The following is an 18,075-nucleotide window of genomic DNA, read 5'->3' as shown; positions in this document are numbered from 1 at the left end:
TCTATTTCTTAAACACAACATAATTATATCTCCATGAAATTAAAGAACGAAGCACATGATCATTTAATAATTGGTACAATATACTTTGCTTTTGTTTATTACTACATTATTAACTACTTAATATCATAACATTATCGACTAAATATTAATTAACTTATTACTTGCCTTAATATTCTTATTCGTTGATCTTCTTTTTATATAATACAAATAAACATATATTTTTCACCTGAAAATATTATTTAATTTTAATAATACTATTAGTTTTTTTTTATTATTATTATTGACACTCTTTATTGTTTTTTTTTCTTGAATTCAAAGTAAAAACATTTACAAATCATTTTGTATTCTTTTGAACAATTTTTGCACTAAGAAATTTCATAAGGTTTATCTTTTTGTATGTGAACGTATTAATATCTTACTTAATACTAAATTATGATTTTAAATTTGTCCCAAAGTATGAGTAGAGATATTTTTAATAATATTTTATGATTAAAAGTCTAGTTTGTTGTAGTATTTGGGAAGAATCAAGTTTCACTTCAACGTGTCGCTCTCACTCTTAAGAAGCACAACTTTCACTTCTATTTCGACCTTCAATTTATCCTCTAATGAAGCTTTCTTGGCTAAGGTGGTCTCCTAATTCTCATCCGCAGGCTTCTTTTCTGCTTGCTCTTATATGCCTTTGGTGTCACTGAAATTCAATGAATGATTAGTTTGAAGAAGGATAAGATAATTAAAAAGTTTAAATATAAAACAATTATTTACGGTTTCAGATCCTGAATTCAAAATTTAAATAATTCTATAAAAGATTTTTAAAATAATTAAAAATGTGATAACTTCCCACAAAAAAAAATCACACTCCCTATTTTTTAGAACAGTTATAAAATTATTTCGTTTAGTTTTAAAAACTTCTATAGGAACGTGTAATAGTGGATATAATATGTTTTGATTTTTTCTAAAACTTCATATTTCTTATTCTCTTTTATTATATACAAATATATTATTATTATTATTATTAATATTATTATTATTATTACTAGTAATAATAATTATAATTATTAAAATAATAATGAAAACGTTTATTTTAAAAAGTTATATTTTAGATAATTATTTTTTAAAACTAATTAAATTCTCAATTAAAATTTTTAATAATTCTATAAAAGACTTTAAAAAGAATTAAAAATGTGATAACTTCCCACAAAAAAAATAAAAATCGCACACCCTATTTTTGGAACTGTTTAAAAATTATAATATAATAAAAATGTTTATTTTCAATATATTTTAGATATTTATTTTTTAAAACTATTAACTTCTCAATTAAATTTTTTAAATAATTCTATAAAAGACTTTTAAAATGTGATAACTTCCCATTTTAAAATAATAATAATAAAAAAAAACGCTTATTTCTAAAAGTTATATTTTAGATCTTTATTTTTTAAAACTAATTAACTTCTTGATTCAAAATGTAAATTTAAATAATTCTATAAAAGACTTTAAAAAGAATTAAAAATTTAAAAATGTGATAACTTCCCATAAAAAAAGGAATCACACACCCTATTTTTTTAAAATGTTTTAAAATTATTTTCGTTTATCTTTTAAAACTTCTAGCAACGTGTAATAATGGATAAAAAATGTTTTCATTTTTTCTAAAACTTTTTATTTGTTATTTAATTGTAAAATCAAATATTAAAGAATCTAAAATCGGTTATTTCTTCATTGCTGACATGTTTTTTTTTTTAAAAAAAACATATTCTTTTTTAAATTTGATTTTTTAAATACTAAAATTTCAAGATTAATTGTGGCGCTGACACGTATGTCGTTTTTCCTCTTAATAAAAATATATTATATGTCACATTATGTATCATGTTGTGCTCATTGGTGGACATCACATTTGTACCTCATTACCCTCATCAATTATGTAAGAATGTGGTCATTAGTTGTTGTAACTCTTGTAACCACCAACTCTTCATGTTACTCATTATTCTACCTCTTTATTCTTGTAACTTATGTAACATTTGGGTTATCCATTTAGCCAATTTACAATCAATTATCTTCCAATCCATTGCAAGGAAGAATTCATCATCTATAAATAGTGACGGTCTTATTTTGGTTTTGAGAACAAGAAATGTACAAGAAAATATAGAGTGAAAAAGATGAATAGAGTATTGTATTGTGTTTATATTGAGATTAGTATAGTGAAAGAGAAAGTTGAGACATACTTTGATTTGTTTTTTTTTTTTTTAGTTTTTATGAATTGTTGGTCAACCTAAACTAGTTTAGTTATAAGAGATTAGGAGGCGCTTCCTTGTGACATGGATTACCTTTTCGCGTCTTTCTATATATTCTCTCCGTTTCATAAAGAATGACCTACTTTCCTTTTTAGTCAGTTTAAAAAAGAATGACCTCTTTCCTTTTTTGGTAACATTTTATTTTTTTGTTTTCCACGTGGCATGTTTAAGACCACAAGATTAAAGGCAATTTTGTACATTTGACATAACTTTAATTTAGGACCATTAGATTCAAATGTCTTCTTTAATTTCTTAAATTCTGTGTCAAGTCAAACCAGACCAATTTTTTTGAAACGGAGAGAGTATATGTTTACTGAAGCAATTTTTGAATAAAGAAAAAGACAGTTGATTGGTAAAAAGCCATAATTTGCGTTGTTGTGATTGAGGGATTCGGCCTATATATTCCTTTACTAACTCTAAACAAGCCAAGCCCAAATGTATAGAATGAAAGTTTGTGTTTGCCTCATTCTCTTTTTCTCTTTGGGTACTGCCCAATTAGACTATAGAGATGCTCTTGAAAAGTCCATTTTGTTCTTTGAAGGACAAAGATCTGGCAAACTCCCCCCCAACCAACGACTCTCTTGGAGGGGTAATTCTGGACTTCAAGATGGATCACTTGCTAAAGTAATTTTTTTACGCTTTTTTTTTTTTTCATTATTAGTTCCCAAAGATAATATGTGATAGATGTGAATATATGATTTTGTGCAGGTGGACTTAAGTGGAGGGTATTATGATGCTGGTGATAATGTCAAGTTCAATTTCCCAATGGCATATACTACCACAATGCTGTCTTGGAATACACTTGAGTATGGGAAGAGAATGGGCGCCCAATTACAGCATGCACGGGCTGCTATCCGTTGGGCCACTGATTACTTTCTAAAATGTGCAAATGCTGCTCCAAACAAGCTATTCGTTGGTGTTGGTGACCCAAATGCTGATCACAAGTGTTGGGAAAGGCCTGAAGATATGGACACTGTCCGTAGCGTCTATTATGTGTCTCCCAGCAATCCTGGTTCTGATGTTGCTGGAGAAATGGCTGCTGCTTTAGCTGCTGCCTCATTAGTTTTCCGGTCTGTTGATCCAGTTTACTCGAAAAAGTTATTGGGGAATGCAGTTAAAGTGTTTAGGTTTGCAGTTCAATACAGAGGGTCTTATAGTGATTCACTTGGCTCTGCAGCTTGCCCATTTTATTGCTCATACTCTGGTTATAAGGATGAGCTATATTGGGGAGCAGCATGGCTATTGAGAGCAACAAATGACATTTCTTACTTAAACTTGATAAATACATTGGGAGCCAATGATGTACCAGATTTATTCAGCTGGGACAACAAGTATGCTGGTGCTCATGTTCTTATGTCAAGGGTAATGACATTATTCTTTTTTGGGAGAAAGGACAAATATACCCCGAACTATCGTAAATGGTATGTAGATATCCTCTGTCATACTTTTGAAAGATTGGTGCCCCTGCCGTCAAAAAATTAGAGCGTATATGTCCTTCACTCTAATGGAAGACTAAATAGGGACACGTGGTGCAATCTTATCCGTCGATCCGATATTTAATAAATGTCGGATCTATGAATAAGATTATGACACGTGTATGTCCGTTAATATAAAAGGTATATATGCTCTAGTTTTAGACGGCAGTGGCAGTAATGTCCAAAAGTATAACGAAGAGTATCTGCATATCATTTACGATAGTTCAGGGGTATATTTGTCGTTTTTCCCTAAATTTTATTAGACTACTAGTATTTAATTGTCTCTAATAATAAGATATAATGCAGAGAAGCGTGGTTGGAAATGACAATAGATTTGATTCATTCAAACAACACGCGGAAGATTTTGTATGTAAAGTACTACCCAACTCGCCTTATACAAGCACCCAATATACAAAAGGTGAGGCTGAAGCTGGACTACTTGTGGTTGGTTTTAATTAATTGCGACTAATATATTATTACGTACATACAGGGGGCTTAATTTACAAACTACCTGAAGAAAACCTTCAATATGTGACATCCATTACTTCTCTACTCACCACTTATGCTAAATACATGGCAACTAAAAAGTATACTTTCAACTGTGGAAGTCTCCTCGTTACAGAAAAGACAGTTAGAAGCGTTGCAAAAAGACAGGTAAAAATCAAATCCTTTTTATAAATTAATTAAACGAGGTCATTCTTTAATTTTGTTACTGTTTGATTTTAGGTGGACTATATATTGGGAAATAATCCAATGAAAATGTCTTACATGGTTGGGTATGGGAGAAACTACCCGCGAAGAATTCACCATAGAGGATCATCTTTACCTTCTTTGGCAATGCATCCACAATCATTTGGTTGTGAAGCTGGATTTCAACCATTCTACTATACAGCAAATCCTAACCCTAACATATTAGTTGGAGCCATTATCGGAGGTCCAAATCAAAATGATTTCTTCCCAGATGAACGTACTGATTATAGTCATTCAGAGCCTGCTACTTACATTAATGCTGCTATTGTTGGACCTTTAGCATACTTTGATAGTTCCAAACGTTAACGGTTTATTTAATTGTAATTGTAAATATATCCCTTCATCACCAAAACTTGGTATAGCTAGGGATATATACTTACTTCTTAATATATATTTATCCGTTCAACTAATGTTCCCCATCTCAAACTTAATTATGCCAAATCGAAATCAAGAGACTTTGAGCGAAAATATATTTTTAGTTGTTGTCCAGCTAAAAGGGCAAAGCTGATGCATTATAGTAATTACTTGATGATAACAAGATTTTCTTAGTTAGGCTTGCTGTCTGATACATTTTTTGTGTTCTTTCTTCTCTGAATTTGAGACAAGAAAAAGAAAATGCATACATCTGAACGAGTTGATGAGTCATAGTTGAACACTAAAATGCTTAGTCTCATGACTGGGGCTAAGGGAGAATGCTGCATCGACAACTTTACCCTCATAACTAGCAGTAAGTTTGTATTCACCAAGGAAACCATAGAAGCTGTAAGAGCCATGGTCATCTGTTGGGCCCTTGAGAACTCCAGTGTCCCATTCCTTGAGAAGCTTGTCCACTACATTACCAGTTGGTAGGTTATTTAAGTCTGGATCTGTAAGGCACATTCTGTAACATTTGTTTCTCCTAATGGCACTCCACAGCATTATCCCATCCACTGCTGGATGTGAGAAGCCCTCCCTTAATACTTGTTCCAAGTAAATGCCCTGTGTTTCCTTGCTAAATGTATCACTGATATCGACTTCTGTGAGCCAAATGGGAAGCCCCAACGTTGCTAATTTGTCAAGAGTAGCTCTTATTCGAGGGGGGTTAGGAGCTCCAAAATGACCCTCAAGGCCAATTCCATTCATTGACATGCCATCTTCTTTGAGCTCCCTAATCTTTGCGATATATTTATCAACCGTGGATGTAGAATCACAAGTTTCCACCACATTGAATTCATTGAGGAACAAAGTTGCCAAAGGGTCTTGTTGGTGTACTGTCCTGTAAAATTCAAGCGTGGCATTTGGTCCCAGCCTTTGCTCGTAGAAATTAAAGTGAAGTAGTTCATTGTTAACATCCCAGTGAACAAATTCATCTTTGTATTTGGACATAAGACTCTGAATCCTGGAGTTTACAGCTGATTTCAGCTCAGAATCTGTAAGATTTTGAACCCAGACTGGTGTATATTTAGGGTCCTCCCAGAAAATATTGTGACCTCTAACTGTGATCTGGTTTCTCCTAACAAATTCTAGCAACTCATCTGCTAAAGTATAGTTAAGTTGCCCCTGTTTGGGCTCTGTCGTATACCACTTGATTTCATCTTCAAAAACTGCAGCATTGAATCGCTCGAGAAACCAGTCCTGAAAAAGGAACAAACCTCACTTCCTGGAAAGAAAATAAATAAAAAATTAAACTGTGTGACTATATATGTCGCTACTGCAGTATGATGGACAAACCTGATAGGGGGTATTACCAATAAAGGTATATGCAATAGCAGATCCAAGGAGGAAATCTTTGGAAACTTGTTCTACTGTTAGTGATGCATTTTCAAGTCTAACTCCTTGTTTATTTGAGATGTGGATAGTAACAGCGCGCTTCCTTGCCTGAACCAAACTTCTATTCATTTTTTCAATCAAATGAAATTAGAAAGCACTAATCAACACATTTACCATATTAATTTTTGTTTGTTGATTCAACAACCATTGCTGCTCAGTGAAAGGCTGCAATGAAGCACTAGCAATCTCAATTTCTAAGTCTTGTTCATCTGAATTCTGCAAGATGAAAGAAATACTTGATATGCATGTAGATACTAACACATTATGAGCAAGGCAACAAATATACACACACACCTTTAAGTATATGGAAGATATATTAAGTGAAGACGCTACAAATCCACCCTTGAGGAAAGACCAACATCCAGCCTTAGCATCTACAGTGCCTACACATAATTCGTCTGAATCTTTGTCACCCACGCTTGCTGTTATGACAGCAGAATCTGCATTTTTTATCTTAATCCAAGCTGTCAAAAAAATAAAAATATTAACTTTCTTCCCTGATAAATCATTTTATCATATTTGGGATAAAACTGGAGAGAAAACATGTACTCAACTGGAAAAAGAATAAATGGTGCCAGGGGTGATATCTTGTAGTTTGAAAATAGGCAAATTGACTGTTATTCCATCTTCCCTCGTAAACAATTGAAACTCCGGCAACTTATCCTTTAGAATTCCCCCACCATAAAGTGGATTTTCTGGGTATTGTTTGCACTACACAGCAAATTATACATTAAAATGATGGTAAAACATTCTCAAATTTGTGAAAAATGCACTCTACTGCAATTGCTGGTCTGAGGATCCTTTAAAAATACATCTCTTATGTCTCTGTAACGGCCATCACTGTCATATATAGAGTTAGTTCCTCAAATGGTCATCGAACTTGTGTAGTTTTCTCCTCCAGAACTAGAAGATGGAGATGACTACGTGAAGTCTGAAATGGAAGAAGCTGTCATCTACAATGCCAGTAATTCTAATGAAATTTTCACTGTCTCTTGTCCAACCTCATTGTTATTCAAAGTATTTATGATATTGATAAGTTAACACATCATCTTCAAACCACTGCACTAAACACACGAAATTAAAATTTATACATAACTATGTATGGGGGTAAATTACTGTGAACACATAGCCACGCAAGATGAAAACACGTGGCATTAGAATAATACTAAAGAATGAGCTGAATGAAATCTTCGGAGGTAAGCCATCTTCGAAGAATCATCAGCAAGAGCGGCTAGGATCATTACATATTCATTACCGGCCAGTTCCATCATAACGTCATGCCAATCAGAACTTCTGTTGGTAAAGGCAGGAATTCGTGGCCTAAAGTCATGTTAGAAGAAAGAAGAGACAGACACGTCAGCAAGTTTGACCGCTAGTTTGAAGAGGATCCCCTGAATGGCACCGGGCTTACATGATCCCACAAATCGCAGAAACTTTACACCCGGTGTGCATAGAGGGATGCCCAAATGGAATGGAGCGTTTCTATGGGACAATGTTCCTAAAACACCTAAGGTCATTTTAGAAGTAATGAACTATACTCTTAATTCTTATGTTGATGACTTCATTAATTTTGAGGGTGATGATATTTTTCTTTATAATATGTCATTAACCGCAATTGCTAAGTCCAATAAGAGCAATTCACTCCTTTTTAAAATTGAGCATGAAATTGTTGATTGCGGATTCTCACTTGTTGATGAGATGTGTCGCAGAGAGAGCCCTCTTCCTCTTGGTCGGCGAACCACCCTTCTCCACCCAGAATTTCACACTTGCAAAAATTAAATACTGGACTTTCATCACGTATTGTGATTTATTCATTGATATCCTAAATAAAAATTAGCCTTACCAATCTCGAAAGAATATAGAAATCATGAAATATAGTGTTGCTCTGACTTGTAAAAATTACATGGATCTGTCCGGCTCATTTAAAGTAAAACTAGTCTTATTATACACGGCAAACAGAAACAGAGTGTTTTAAAGTAGTCATCTTCCAAATCGTCACTTACTCGTTTGACTTGGAAAAAGATTCAACAGATGTTAGCTTTCAATTGTTGTTACCAACTGTCCGTCCGTGGTTGAATTCCATATCTTCTTTTATTAGAGACCTAAAATCTTTATCTTGACCGGCAATTTGTTCCCTTTATCTCAGGCCTAAAACCTTGACATTTTGACATATAGTGATATCATTCAGGAGGAGGAATTTATTCCTATAAATAGGTAGCTCTTGATTCATTTGTAATACACCTTCACTTGCGCACCTTTTTATCTTCTAAGACATTTGATTTTCTTCCTCTTTTATAGCATTTCACTTGTATTCTTTTGGATTAAAATAAATATTGGTTGGTTGTGTCCGAGGATTAGGCAAAAAAAAAAGAAAATTTTATTGAACTTTGTAAATTCTCGGTGTTCTTTTTATTGTTGTCTCATTTACTATTTATTATCTGTCTTTAGATATAACAGTTGTGATTTCATCACTCTTTATTATTTGGGTTCCGCAACAACGTGATGTTTGTGCGAGGAGGATTGTAAATGTGTTAGATGATTCTTCTCTTATTCTAGTGCCGAATCGATTTTTGTGTGATAATTTATTGGAATATGATTCTTTCTATGAGATGAGTCATAATTCTTCAAGTATTGGTGATCGTGAGATTAAAAATATGCTTAATCTATTGCTTTTGTGATTCCTTGATTCCACGCTTAATTTAATGAAAAGAGTTTAATCTAATTTTCATGCTTGAATTAATGATTTAAGAGTGTACACTCAAATCTAGCTTCTGATCTTTGTGGATTGCTCGAAAGAGAATTCGTGAAATGGAGAATTATTAATCATATTTGGCTTTGAGTCCTAAATTTGAGACCGAAAGGAGATAATTTAGGTCTACTTTGTTGAATGCTAAACTTGCTAGAAATAAAGTTTTAGATTTAGGTCTTGGATTACTTTGTTGTTGAACACGATTGAGACCAAAAAGAGATTTCTTGATATAACACTTTAAGACCAAAAATAGATTAGTGTTGACTAATGATGATCTAGCCTATCTATGATTGATTTAGCACGGTTGAATTGCAATGGATCATTGAGTGTTGATTGAATTTCGAATTTCTCAATACTCATATATCCCTTGCTCAATATTGTGTTTGCTCAAAGCCATCATTTGGTTACCAAAATCACTCTTGATATTGATAATCATATATATTCTTAAGTCTAGGTTCAAGCTTGTATCTATTCATTCTGTCTTTTCAATTATCAGCAAATTGTTCCTCGTGGGATTCAACTTCGACTCTTAGTTGGGTAATCACTCTTGATATTGATAATCGTGCATTCTTATAGGTTCAAGCTTGTACCTATTTATTCTTTGTATTTTCAATTACCGACAAATTATTCCTTGTGGGATTCAACACTGACTCTTAGTTGGATAATTTTATTAACAACAATCGCTTATCCTTTTAACTTGTTTTGAGGGTAATTTGAGTGTTATCATCATCCTCTTTCAAGAAAATCTGAACTACTGGATCTAGTACACTTTGATTTGTGTGGTCCTTTTAAAGTGAAGTCAAGAGGTGTTGCACTTCACTTTGCAACTTTCATTGATGATCATTCTCACAAACTTTGAGAATATCCTTTAAAATACAAATATCAAGTACTTGGTGTGTTTAAGGAGTTTCAAGCCTTATCTGAAAGACAAATGGAAAAAAAACTTAAAATATATTTGGACTGACAATGACAATGAGCATATTGATTCCTTTGATAATTACTAAAAATCGCAAAAAAATCGTCATTAGAAGATTCCGCCAAATACTCCTTAATTGAATGGCTTGACAGAAAGGGTGAATACCACTCTAGTTGAGAGAGTTAGATGTGTGTTTTCAGAGGCTAAACTCCCAAATTCCTTTTGGGTTGAAGCACTTAAAATTGTTGTTTATGTTATCAATTTGTCTTTGTTGCTTTGGATGGTGATGTTGCAAACAGAGTTTGCTTTGCTAAGGATGTTTCCTATGATCACTTGAAAATGTTTGGGTGTAAATCTTGTGTGCATGTTCCAAATTATGAGAGGTTGAAATTGAATGTTAGAACTAAGTAGTGCATCTTCATTGGTTATGAACAAGATGAGTTTGGATACCTTTTATGATCCAGTTGACAAGAAGCTTATCAGAAGTCGTGATGTTGTGTTCTTTGGAGATTAAACTAGTGAAGATATTAACAAGATCGAGAAACCAGATTCTCAAACTGATGAGAGCTTAGTTAATGTTGATCCAATCACTATTATTGATACATTTTTTGCACATGAAGAAACCCAAGATAATAATGGAGATAATGATCATCGGATGTAGAACATATAGATTCTCCCATTGATAATGTTATGGTTGATCATCAACCAGCCCATGTTCAGATGAATACTTCATATGCTCCAGAAACCTCTTGTAGAAGATCTACTAGGGAGAAGCAAATCTCAACACACTATTCTCCTAATGAGAATATCCTTTTGACTGACATGGAAGAACCTAAAGGTTATGACGAAGTTAAGCATGATACTCATAGAGATAAGTTGGTTGAAGCCATGAAAGATGAGATGAAGTCACTTTACGAGAATTATTCAAGAGTTCCTCAACTTGAAGTCAATTTAGCCCCTTGGCTGGAGGGGGAGTTTGTTGGGTTATGTCCATGTTCCAGCCAAATGCCCATGACCTAATCCTATTTGAAAATGATTGGAATAATTCTCCTTTTTAAGTTCCCAATCATATTCAGAAAGGGAATGAAATTGTAGTCCTATTTGAAAATGATTTTAGCTTTATACAGAAAAAACACCACTCTATAAATAAGATCAACTAGCGCTTAGAGTTAGGTGCGAGGATCAACTCCGTACCCTTCCATCAGATAGTTAGCGCTTTGCACGAGATGAGAGTGTAGATAGATCCGGATAAGAAGTCAAAGATCACATTCCAACTAATGTTGATTGGTAATTTCCTCAATGAGGCGGATAAGGCGCAAGAACCTAAAAGGTGGACTAAGATAAGTTATTCAGCTAAGGAATGCCTTAAAGAGCAATTATGTAGCATCTGAGAACATGAAAACATACATGCACACGAAAAGACTTGCAAGACTAAGGTAAGGCTTTACTTTACTAGTCATATCTCTACGACCCTTACGACAAGCCTTTTGAGAGAATTATTCATTTGCTCGTTAGTATTGTTTTTGAAAGACATTAGGATATAAGAAATGTTTTTGAGAGATCTTTCAACAAGAGAGGTTTATCTTCGTCAAGCAACCTTCGGATCACGTTGTCCGATTCAATAATCATTGCATCGGACTGAAATTTTAACTGAGTGTTTCTAACATCTTGGTGATGGATTTGAACGGTGGAGATCAGATTCGAAGATTAGCAAGATCCAGTTTTAGGTCCTGAAAAATAAATGGGTTTTAGTGGTTTTCTTTCTATTTACTTGTGTTGGTGTAGCTATTGTTTCTTCGTATTTGGAATTGTTGTGTTGCCATTTAGGAGAATATTTGTAATCCTCTTATTGTTATAGTAAAGCAATTCAGATCTCGTCGATCCTGCGGTTGTTACCTTAAATTTGAAGGATTTTTCCACGATTAAACTTTGTGTTCTTTATTTTTGGGTTTTCATCACAACAATATAAGTTATGAGAAAATTTATATATTATTTTATATATGCTAAAGGGTGAAATAACGAATACATGTATAAGTAATATATGAATAACTAATTTCGGCATAAAATAATATATAAACTTCCGCATAACTAAACTTTACAATACCTACATAACTCTAATCAGCTACCAACAACCCTATACTACTTTTCTAACTTCTCATAGAGAAGTAATTTTATGCCCTCTTCTAAGAGGGTTGGGTTAGCCCACAAAGAGCACCCACTACCTAATTTGAAAATTACACTTTACGTAGGAGTTCTTCATGAAAAATTTTACAATGGTAGAGGCCCAACCAACGATAGTTGTGTGAGGCTCCATTCTCCTTTTGACACTTGGATAGTAGATCCATTTTTTTACTTTTTTACTATTCTTCTTCCACTCACTCTTCTTTTCTTTCATTTTTTTTTAATTCTCTTTACTCATGAGTCCTAATAAAGATCTAACTCCCAACTATATAAGTAAACAATTGATATAATTAATAAAAATACTAATAAATATTTTTTTATCAAATGAAAACGTTCTCATGACTGAATATTAAAAATAATCTTATTATTCAATATTGTTAATAGTATAAAATTAACTAAAAAAATCCAGTTTCTTAATTATTAGCATTTTTCGAAAACTAAATTTATTATTTGATAGCTCTTTTTGTTTTGTCTTAGACTTTAGTTCATATATGTGCCGTCATTATCTTAACATAGATTATCAGTTAATTTTTTTTAATTTTTTTAGTTACAATCTTTTAAAATACTTAATGGAAAAACACTAAAGAAATAAATTTGTAAGTGAATGTGAAGACCTCTTGATATATAGAAAACGTATAATAATAATAATAATAATAATAATAATATATAATGAGTAGTTAATTTAAACGCTGTCGAAACCAATTGATTCTTGAAGAATAAATTAAGCATTTAAAGTTTTAATTCAAAAGACTTAAATTTCACTATGTGATTTGTTTTACGCTGCATAATTTTTTTAAATCATTTATAAATTCGTCGGTTGTTATTAAAAAATATTGAGCAGTAAGTTTATTTTTAAAATTAATAGTTCTAAAAGTTTTTAAATAATTTAACAGAAAATATGTTCATCTATATTTTTATCAGATGTAATAATTATTTAATTATGCATTTAAAAAATAGATATTTATTAGGAGTAAACAAAAGAAAAAGAAAAAGAGAGGAGTGAGTAGAAGAGAAGTGGTGGATAACATGTAAAAAGTAAGAAAAGGTCCCACTATTTAAGTGTCAAAAGAAGAATGGAGCCTCACACAACTATTATTGGTTGTGCCTCAACCATTCTAAAAATTTTCGTTCTTCATAGCTTTAAATGTATATCGACAAAGAAGCGTATACATACAAATATATAATCACGGAACATTTGATTTTATGATTACAAACTTGTTTTTTTTATAAAAAAGAAGAAGATATATGTGCTCAGATGCATACTAAGGATGGAAAGTGATGTTTTAATGATATTTTTCAATTTAACCCTTTATTAAATAAAGAGAGTTTTACATAATTGAAAAACCACTAAAAAGTTACATTTTCTTAAAAATATTTACCAAGAATAAGTTAATAAAATACATTTTACTATTTTTGAAAATGAGTAATTTTCTAATGAGATAAATAAACCCAATATTTTAGAACAAAAATAATTTACTATGTGGAAAAAAGAAAAATGGATATATGTAATAAAATAGTACAACTTCGAATACATGGTTTTTGTATCAAAAGAAATGTTTTATTTATTTTAATAAATTATTATTCTCTTATTTTTATTATAATTGATGGTTAGTATTAAATCTTGAAAAATAATTAATGATAAGCATAAAACATGAAAACAAAAAAACTATGTGTTATTTTTAAAATAAATAAATAAACAAAAGTGAAGAAAGGAAATAAATATGAGAAGAAAATGCAGGAGGTATGTAATTACCTCAGAGAAAGCTGAAGAATCATAGAGTGGCCCATCTGCAGTAATAACAACAATATTAAGCCACTAAAACTACTCTTTATTCAAATTCAAATTCAAAATTATATAAGAAATTAATTAATTAATTAATAGAAATAATTACCATAAGGAGAAACAGAGAGCATCCAATATAAGAAAGAGAGGGAAAACATGGCATGACCCCTCATTCTCTTCATATCTTCTTTACATAAATAATAATAAAAAAACACTTGACAACATATATATATATACACACAAAAAAGAGTACTTATTAATAAATAAATGTAATACCAACTAGGAAGCAAAGTCACAAGAGGAACAGTATGAATAGCTTTGTTTCTCCCAACTCCCTGCTTTCTTCACATGCCTCCCAATAACAACAACCTAATAAATAGAACTATTATTTCCTCCCCCCTCTAAATAATTGTTGCTTTTATTTTAAAATAAGTGACATTATTAACGTTCTTCTAAGTTTACTTAGACATAATAAAAAAACTACTAAAGAGTTACTATATTTTTAAAAAAATATTTTATTAAAAATATCTTACTTTCTAAAAATGACAACTTCCAATTTCTTGGTCACAAAACCATTCTAAGTTTTTTTTTCTTCTTCCAAATAAATAAATTGTATTGATGTGTGGTCACAAGAACTTTACAGAGCAGGCCCATTATATATTCATTGCATTATTCTGTCACAAGTGGAAATGGGCATCATTGTGCTAAATGCACTACTCTTCAAACTAATATCGGCAATGGGTGTGAATAGAGTTTTTTTTTTTGTGTGTAAATGGAGTATAGTGTGTGTCAAATTGCGGTGGGTAATCAATGAACCTTTCTCTCTGCTCGTCACGTGTACTCACATACTCCAAAAAAAAATTATGAGTCATTTGGTAAAGTGCGCAGAAATAGTGCATGCATTTTGTATGATACTATTATTTAGTATAATATTTTATAGAAATTTTGAATTTACGTATAATTAATACATGTATTAGTTTTACACCATACATATAATATATTATGTATAATTAATATCTTTCATTTGGTGGTATTAGTAATGCATATAATTTAGTACCATGAGATTTATATATATAGAGACAAATATCCCTCAAATCTTTTTAATTATTTTATTTATTTTCTTGATTTTATGTCTTATATTTGTACTAGTAAATTTATTTAAATAAATTAACTTATAAATTTTGTTATTTAGAGAGAGTTGTTTGTTGCTAAATAGATTCAATACAAATTAATACAATATTTGAAATGTGAGTTATTTAATATTTACTGGTTGAAAAGACAAATATATGACCACGTTTGTGATCTTAATTGAATGTACTATTTGTTGATATATATGATTTTATGATTATTTGTATTTTGAAGATTTTATAAAATTGCATACATATTAAAACTATAAGATTTGTAATTTTAAAAGTGTGTAAAAGTAGACGATTTATTCAATTTTACTACTATTTATTGTCTTTTCGCTTTTGAAAGTAGATGTCTAATTTTTAAGGCAAAAGAGTCTGAAAAATACTCCAACTTTGGTCGAAATTGTTGTTACGATACCAAACTTTGGAATTGACCTTTCCCCCCTGTACTATTTGATAGTGTATTTTGAAGGTATATATGTGTCTACATGGACATCATAAATATTGCATTGTTTTAAATAGTAATATGTCTACGTGGACATCATAAATATTGCATCGTTTTAAATAGTAATATGTCTACGTGGACACATATATACCTTTAAAATACACTATTAAATAGTGCAGGGGAGTAAAAGGTCCTCCATAAAGTTTGGTATCGTAATAGCAATTTCGGCCAAAGTTAGAGTATTTTTTAGACCCTTTTTCTAATTTTTAAATTGTAAATTAACCTTTTGTGAATGATTAATTCATGGGAAAAATGACATATATATCCTCGAACTATCATAAATGGTATGTCAATGCCCTCTGTTATACTTTAAGGTTGTATATACCCTTATCGTCAATATTTTGTATCGTCTATACCCTTAAGACTAACGAATGGACACATAACATCATCTAAATGATTTACCTGATTTATTTATTTTTATTTATCCAAAAAACTGAAAAATTCACCCATTTTTCATAACTTACCCACCCATGACCTAAATTAAAATACCTTGACATTTAAAATAAAAAATAAAAAGCATAGTTGTTCATCTCCACTAAATATCAAATAAAAGGAAAAATGTTCTTCAATTCATTTTCATTGGTACCATTCTCCAAATCTCACAAACAAAAACCCAGAAGCATATTATTTCAATCAAAATCTAGAAATCAAATTCATTTTTTTTGTTCAAATCAATTTATTATTGTTGAAAGGGGTAGGAAACAATATCACTATTGATGGACAAAGCTTCAAGCTTAAAAATGGGTCTACAATTGAATCAAAAATTTCGAACTCAAATTGATTTATTGGTATTAAAAGGGGTTGAGAAAATACTACCATCATTAATGGACAAAACTTCAAGCTTTAAAGTGGGTCTACAATCTAATAAAAAAATTCAACCTCAAATCGATTTGCTATTATTGAAAGGGGTTGAGATACTGCCACCATTAATGGACAAAGCTTCAAGCCTTAAAGTGGGTCTACAATCAAATAAAAAATTTCAAGCTCAAATTGATTTGTTATTATTGAAAGGGATTGAAAATATTCTTGAAATAGATAATGTACAAAACACCCAATAACCTAGATTCCTACTATGCTAAATGAAGATGAAGTTTTTTTTTTGGTTAGCAAGCATAAAGTCTACAGATTTAAAAAATTCAAAAGACACCAAATTGACAGAACTTGAAAGTAATGTTACATGTTGAAGCTAGATGGAATGGGGAAGATACAAAGTTTGAAGTGAAAGTGAAGAAGAGAGTAGTTTTAGTGAACAAGTCATCTTCTTTCTTAAAAGATGGGTTCTTGATTCCATGGTCATGGTGGGTTGAGAAGAATAGAAGGATGATTTTCTTTATGAAAAAGAAGAGTGAATTTTGGCACCATCCATTTTTTTTGTGGGTCGGATGGATTTTTAATTTTTGGGTAATAAATAAATAAAATCGGGTAAATCATTTAGATGAAGCTACGTGTTCGTCCGTTAACTTCAACAATATACACAATCCAAAAGAATGACGGTAAGGGTATATACGACCTTAAAGTATAACGGAGGGTATTGACATACCATTTATGATAATTCAAGGGTATATTTGTCCTTTTTCCCTTAATTCATTAAAATGACAATTATTTTCTCTCAAATAATTCAAGTGAAAAAAAATAACAAACATGAAGACAAAATCGTTCTTCTTCTAGCTAGTTAGAAGGCCACAAAAAAATAATATTGTATGGTAGTTATATACCTTGATCTAATCATATAAATTTTAAAAATCTCATAATAATTCAAGGATATAATTATTGGAAATAAGATTTTTTTAGAATTTTAAACCAAACACAAGATCGGGTGGAAAGCAGTGGACCAGATACTTGATAAAAAATAAACCCTGCATTACTAATCCATATATTATTAATTCACGTGTTATTAATTTTTGTACCAAACAACCCCTTAATATACAAACGACCCCTTGATGCATTTTATTATGAATTCCTAAGCATGACATGAGAATGACATCAATATGCCCGAATTAATTCCCTTCACTATTCCTCAAATGGTCATTGAATTTAGTTGTACAAATATTTTGTTTGCAACAAATTTTAAAGTGACAGAAAATAAAATGCAATCACAAATAAAATAAGAAGAAATATAATTTTATTGAAAAACATTGTGGGTAAAAATCTGTTCCTCCCTTGATTCTTCTCTTATAAGATTTATCCATGATTCGAGAACCGTCAGTGATGTATTTCTTGAACTAGAATGATTTGGATTTTGATCTCTTTATGAATATTCCATGAATTTATGGGATATTCAAAATTTATTTGAGAAAGACAATATAAATATTTCATGAATTTGCGGAATATTCAAGATGCCTTTTCAAAGAAATATAGTACCCTTTATATAAGCATAAATTAGGGTTTGGGTTGAGTAGCCTCCAAGGATCCTATCTGGAATCGAATACATATTGAAGCTTGCAGAGTGATTAAATTTTCAAGTACACCTCATCCAATTCTAGGTGTAAACG

General features: G+C 31.2%; 2 protein-coding genes across 3 annotated transcripts; one reads left to right on the top strand and one right to left on the bottom strand.

Moving 5' to 3' along the window:
- The first annotated feature begins 2,717 nt into the window (after nt 1-2,717).
- On the top strand, nt 2,718-4,974 carry LOC102583923 (endoglucanase 3-like). Its single transcript, XM_006343417.2, has 5 exons — nt 2,718-2,909; nt 2,994-3,647; nt 4,067-4,178; nt 4,251-4,414; nt 4,487-4,974. Exons 1-5 carry the CDS (start codon nt 2,721-2,723, stop codon nt 4,814-4,816), a joined length of 1,449 nt encoding a protein of 482 aa, XP_006343479.1. The 5' UTR covers nt 2,718-2,720; the 3' UTR covers nt 4,817-4,974.
- Nucleotides 4,975-5,035: 61 nt separating this feature from the next.
- LOC102583591 (endo-1,4-beta-xylanase A-like) lies at nt 5,036-14,337 on the bottom strand. Of its 2 annotated transcripts, none has more exons than XM_015306984.1 (8): nt 14,225-14,337; nt 14,058-14,135; nt 13,919-13,953; nt 6,874-7,030; nt 6,614-6,783; nt 6,434-6,535; nt 6,221-6,367; nt 5,036-6,124 (listed from the first exon to the last, which is right to left on the bottom strand). In XM_015306984.1, the coding sequence occupies exons 2-8, from the start codon at nt 14,128-14,130 to the stop codon at nt 5,153-5,155; spliced, it is 1,656 nt and encodes a 551-aa protein (XP_015162470.1). In that variant the 5' UTR covers nt 14,131-14,135; nt 14,225-14,337; the 3' UTR covers nt 5,036-5,152. The 2 variants fall into 2 exon arrangements, with proteins under 2 accessions (XP_015162470.1, XP_006343478.2); XM_006343416.2 differs by having other exon boundaries at nt 14,058-14,132; nt 14,225-14,336.
- Between the last annotated feature and the right edge of the window lie 3,738 nt (nt 14,338-18,075).

This window comes from Solanum tuberosum, unplaced genomic scaffold, assembly GCF_000226075.1.
Source record: "Solanum tuberosum cultivar DM 1-3 516 R44 unplaced genomic scaffold, SolTub_3.0 scf00046, whole genome shotgun sequence".
In the NCBI taxonomy this organism is placed as follows: Eukaryota; Viridiplantae; Streptophyta; class Magnoliopsida; order Solanales; family Solanaceae; genus Solanum; species Solanum tuberosum.
Note: the sequence above shows the minus strand (reverse complement) of the source record. Positions and strands in the feature narration are given on the sequence as shown.

Excerpts from the sequence above, each read along its gene's own strand:
- LOC102583923 (XM_006343417.2), top strand. The coding sequence starts at position 2,721 with ATGTATAGAATGAAAGTTTGTGTTTGCCTCATTCTCTTTTTCTCTTTG. Across the intron at positions 2,910-2,993 it reads AAGATGGATCACTTGCTAAA|GTGGACTTAAGTGGAGGGTA; the intron begins GTAATTTTTTTA and ends GATTTTGTGCAG. Across the intron at positions 4,179-4,250 it reads AAGCACCCAATATACAAAAG|GGGGCTTAATTTACAAACTA; the intron begins GTGAGGCTGAAG and ends ACGTACATACAG.
- LOC102583591 (XM_015306984.1), bottom strand. The coding sequence starts at position 14,130 with ATGAAGAGAATGAGGGGTCATGCCATGTTTTCCCTCTCTTTCTTATAT. Across the intron at positions 7,031-13,918 it reads ATTCTTCAGCTTTCTCTGAG|TGCAAACAATACCCAGAAAA; the intron begins GTAATTACATAC and ends TTTGCTGTGTAG. Across the intron at positions 6,368-6,433 it reads AACAAACAAAAATTAATATG|GCAAGGAAGCGCGCTGTTAC; the intron begins GTAAATGTGTTG and ends AGTTTGGTTCAG.